At 45.0% G+C, this 4,149-nt stretch overlaps 1 protein-coding gene across 1 annotated transcript in view; it reads left to right on the top strand.

Moving 5' to 3' along the window:
• The window catches only part of papss1 (3'-phosphoadenosine 5'-phosphosulfate synthase 1), a 30,754-nt gene that overhangs the window by 8,109 nt on the left and 18,496 nt on the right, over positions 1-4,149 (top strand). Inside the window, exons 3-6 of the mRNA XM_037690030.1 lie at positions 1,162-1,397; positions 1,485-1,623; positions 3,141-3,259; positions 3,564-3,677. Of these exons, the coding sequence (XP_037545958.1) occupies positions 1,162-1,397; positions 1,485-1,623; positions 3,141-3,259; positions 3,564-3,677 (608 nt within the window). The remainder of the gene's footprint in view (positions 1-1,161; positions 1,398-1,484; positions 1,624-3,140; positions 3,260-3,563; positions 3,678-4,149) is intronic.

The raw sequence follows: 4,149 nt of genomic DNA, 5'->3' as shown, positions 1-4,149 counted from the left end.
TGGACAGCAGTGGACAACAGTGGACAACAGTGGACAACAGTGGACAGTTATAAAAAGGCATACAGATTTATTTCTTTATTTTTACAAATAAGATGCAAGAAAAGCAACATAAAAACAGCTGGATTCTAAGGTGAATGTAGAAAACTAAGAACAGGAACATGTCTGCGTTGGTCCCTGCCAGGAGTCCAACAGGTTCTTAAAGACACTTAGAGAGGTCAAAGGTCGAGAGAAGATTAACTGAGGATTGACTTGTAGGAGGGATTTGATTTGTAGAAGTTTGGTTATTTGGGGAAGTGGTTGATTTTCCATTAGTTTGAAACAGTTCAGGATCTCGTGCTTATTTGACACAGGAACAGAGTTAACGAGAAGTTGTGATGGGAGGTCAGATGATTGGGGGGTGCCTGAGAGAGATTTGATGGTTTTCCAGAATCTGTTGGGGTCATTTAGATATTTGGAGGTCTGAGATAAGAAATAGTTGTGTTTGTGATTTTGATGGAAGTTGTGCATTTATTCCTCATCTGTCCAAAACTCAACCATCAGTGTCTGAGCCAGATTTTCTCGCTGCGGCCCAAAGCTGGTCTCTCCTGCGCAGAAGATCATCGAGCTCTGGAGTAAACCAGGGGCTGCTGTCTCGTCCCTTTATTGTGAACTGGTCAAAAAGGAGCACACAGATGTAGACCTAAAGTGAGACAGATTTCCAACACATAGTTTGAGGGGCGCCCGACTGCTCAGGGTCATTGTTAAAAATGTTTCTATAACTATTCTACTTGATCCTGTTTGTTATTGAAGTATCTCATGAGTCACTGGATGGATTTCAATGAAACTTTCAGGAAATGTTTATTGGATGCACAAGTCATCTCAATTCAAGATGGCCACCATAACTAACCAATGCTAGTTAACACAAAAACAGCTGTAGCTCAGTGTGTGTTACACAGACTGAGCTCAACTGTGACCTCTTAGTAGCCCAGAGTTACTTCCAACACATAGTTTGAGCCGGTCACATGACGTGAAACTGTGTCTAATGTTCTTTTAAGGTTTGATCTACATGTCTACAATATCACCACGTTTCATTATTAGGTCTGGCCTGAAAGACGGCGAGTGATGCGGATGTCTTCACTGAATGCTCGGCCTGTGATAAATATAGTTTGTTTCCGTTCTAAGGTTTATCCGGAGCAGGAAAGACCACGGTGAGCATGGCTCTGGAGGAGTACCTCGTGTGTCACGGTATCCCCTGTTACACGCTGGATGGGGACAACATCCGTCAGGGGCTGAACAAAAACCTGGGCTTTAGTCCTGAGGATCGTGAAGAGAACATTAGGCGCATTGCTGAGGTGGCCCGGCTCTTTGCTGATGCAGGCCTGGTCTGCATTGCCAGTTTCATTTCACCCTACAGCAGGGTGAGGAAAGAGAGAACAAGATGAAACATGGTCTTCCTCCCTGACAGGAACTTATCTTAGGAATCTTTTATTTGTATTTTCTGACAGGATCGCCTAAATGCCCGCAAGATTCACGAGGCAGCAGGCTTACCTTTCTTCGAAGTTTTTGTGGATGCCCCACTGGACGTGTGTGAGCAGAGGGATGTGAAGGGGCTGTACAAGAGAGCCAGGGCAGGCGAGATACGAGGTGAGTTACCTTTAAGGTGCGCTGGATGAGAAACCAGAAGACTTGCACTGTTTGCTGACGAGCAATGTCTCCATGTTCACATTAACTGAACAACGTCTGTGCCATGCTTCTCTACATTTCCTGCTTAATAAAGCGTCTGCACATTGTCTTCATCCGTCCGTCCGTCCATCCATCCGTCCATCCGTCTGTCCAGTTCTGAAGTCGGCTCTTCTGGGAGGACTCCAAAGTGTTCCCAGGCCAGCTGAGAGAGCCTGGGTTTTCCCCACGGTCTCCTCCCAGTCAGACATGCCCAAAGCACCTCCATAGGGAGGCGCTCAGGGAGCATCTTTACCAGATGAACCACCTCAGCTGGCTCCTCTGGATGTGGAGGAGCAGAGGTTCTCCTCTGAGTCTCTCCTGATAACTGAACTTCTCCCCCTGTCTCTAAGGAGAGTCCAGCTCTGCAGAGGAAACTCAGCTCAGCTCCCTCTTCACCTCAGCGGACCGGCACAGAGTCCACAATACTGCAGATGCTGCACCAATCCATCTGTCAATCACACGCTCCATTCTTCCTTCACTGTGAACAAAACCCTGAGATTCATTCAAGCTTTATTTCTACAAGTTAATCCCATTGAGCCTCGGGGACTCGTTTACAAGAGAGACCTGATTTAACAAAGAATGATGACAACAACGGACAATCATTAAAAAAAAGCATAAACTGAGAAGAACGAATGAAAGGAAATGGTATTAAAAAACTAAAAAACATCTAGATTATAAGGTAATGTAGAAAACTAAAAACAGGAACATGTCTGTGTTGGTTTTTATCATGAACTTATCAGATGTTTGAAGACACTTGGAGAGGTCAAGGTGGACACCTTCAGATCTTGTTGCAAGATATTCCACAAAATAGGAGCGGAGTAGGAGAAGGTGCTTTTGTCTACATACTTGTTTATTGCCTACCCCTTCTGAGATACTTGAACTCCTCCACTTGAGGCAGAACCTCACCCTCGACCTGAAGAGAACAATCCACCCTTTTCCGGTTGAGGACCATGGCCTCAGATCTGGAGGTGCAGGTTCTCATCCCAGCCGCTTCACACTCGTCTGTGAACCGCTCCAGTGAGAGCTGAAGATCACGGAACGGTGAGGACAACAGGAGCACATCATCCATCATCTGCAAAGAGCAGAGAAGAATCCTGAGGCCACCGAACCGGACTCCCTCCACCCCCTGACTGCTCATCTGTAGAGACTAATCAGAGCTTCATCACATTCAGACACTGATGGGACACACATCAGAGTCAGTGAGGGGTTCAGTGTCTTGCCCAGGGACACTTACCGGTAAGCATGGGACTGCTGGCGGAATCGAACCCACAACTCTCCCATTGGAGGACGACTGCTCTAACCACTCAGCCACAGCCGCCCCCATGAAGCTGATATCTGTTTCCTAATGGGTGCTGATTTTCTGCCTACAGCTGTTAAGTGTGTTTTGTATGAAGACTGTTCTGACAGTTGGACACGGATCAATGTTTGTGTTTTATCAGGTTTCACTGGCATTGACTCGGAGTACGAGAAGCCCGAGGCTCCAGAGCTCGTCCTGAAGACGGACTCCTGCAGCGTCAACGAGTGCATACAGCAGCTTGTTGACCTGCTTCAGGAACGTGTAAGAGACTCTAAAATAATGAGTGGCCTTTTGTTCCTCCATGTCCTCCCTAACTTGATGTGCACTGATAAAGTTCGAGCTGTGAGTTTCTGACCTAGTGCAGGGCTGTAATGTCCAACACGTGCACTGTGGGGCAGCAACGCATCATAACTGCACTCTTATTATTGTTGCTGCACTTTGGCTTTTCTCACATTACAACACTCTGTAGTAAGTTATTAATTCTCAGTGTAACATTCTTCAGGCAGAATATGCACCGGATCTTTGATACTGATTAATTTCACATGTTTCTGTTTTAATTGTGCAGGATATAGTTCCTGTTGATGCGTCGTATGAGGTGAAGGAGCTGTACGTTCAGGAGAATAAACTGGACCTGGCCAAGGCTGATGCAGAAAGTCTTCCTGCTGTTCACATTGGAAAAGTAACTAGGATCTTTTATTTTTATTAAAAAAACAATTGTCTGTCTCTACAACGCCATTATAGTTTTATTGATATAAGCTGCAGGTGCAAAACTCTACCCTCCTAGAAGAATCTGTCCAGAGGAACTGACTTAACTTTGTTAGATTTTCTACCTGGATTATGGAGCAGCATCAGGATATCTACACTTTCTGTTGTTGAATGGTGTATAATCTGTATGTGGCTGTATAATCTGTGTGTGGTTGTATAATCTGTATGTGGTTGTATAATCTGTATGTGGTTGTATAATCTGTACATGGTTGTATAATCTGTATGCGGTTGTATGATCTGTATGTGGTTTTATAATCTGTATGTGGTTGTATATTCTGTATGCGGTTGTATATTCTGTATGCGGTTGTATAATCTGTATGCGGTTGTATGATCTGTATGCGGTTGTATAATCTGTATGCGGTTGTATAATCTGTATGCGGTTGTAT

Source organism: Nematolebias whitei, chromosome 16 (genome assembly GCF_014905685.2).
Source record: "Nematolebias whitei isolate Nwh7 chromosome 16, NemWhi1, whole genome shotgun sequence".
In the NCBI taxonomy this organism is placed as follows: Eukaryota; Metazoa; Chordata; class Actinopteri; order Cyprinodontiformes; family Rivulidae; genus Nematolebias; species Nematolebias whitei.
Note: the sequence above shows the minus strand (reverse complement) of the source record. Positions and strands in the feature narration are given on the sequence as shown.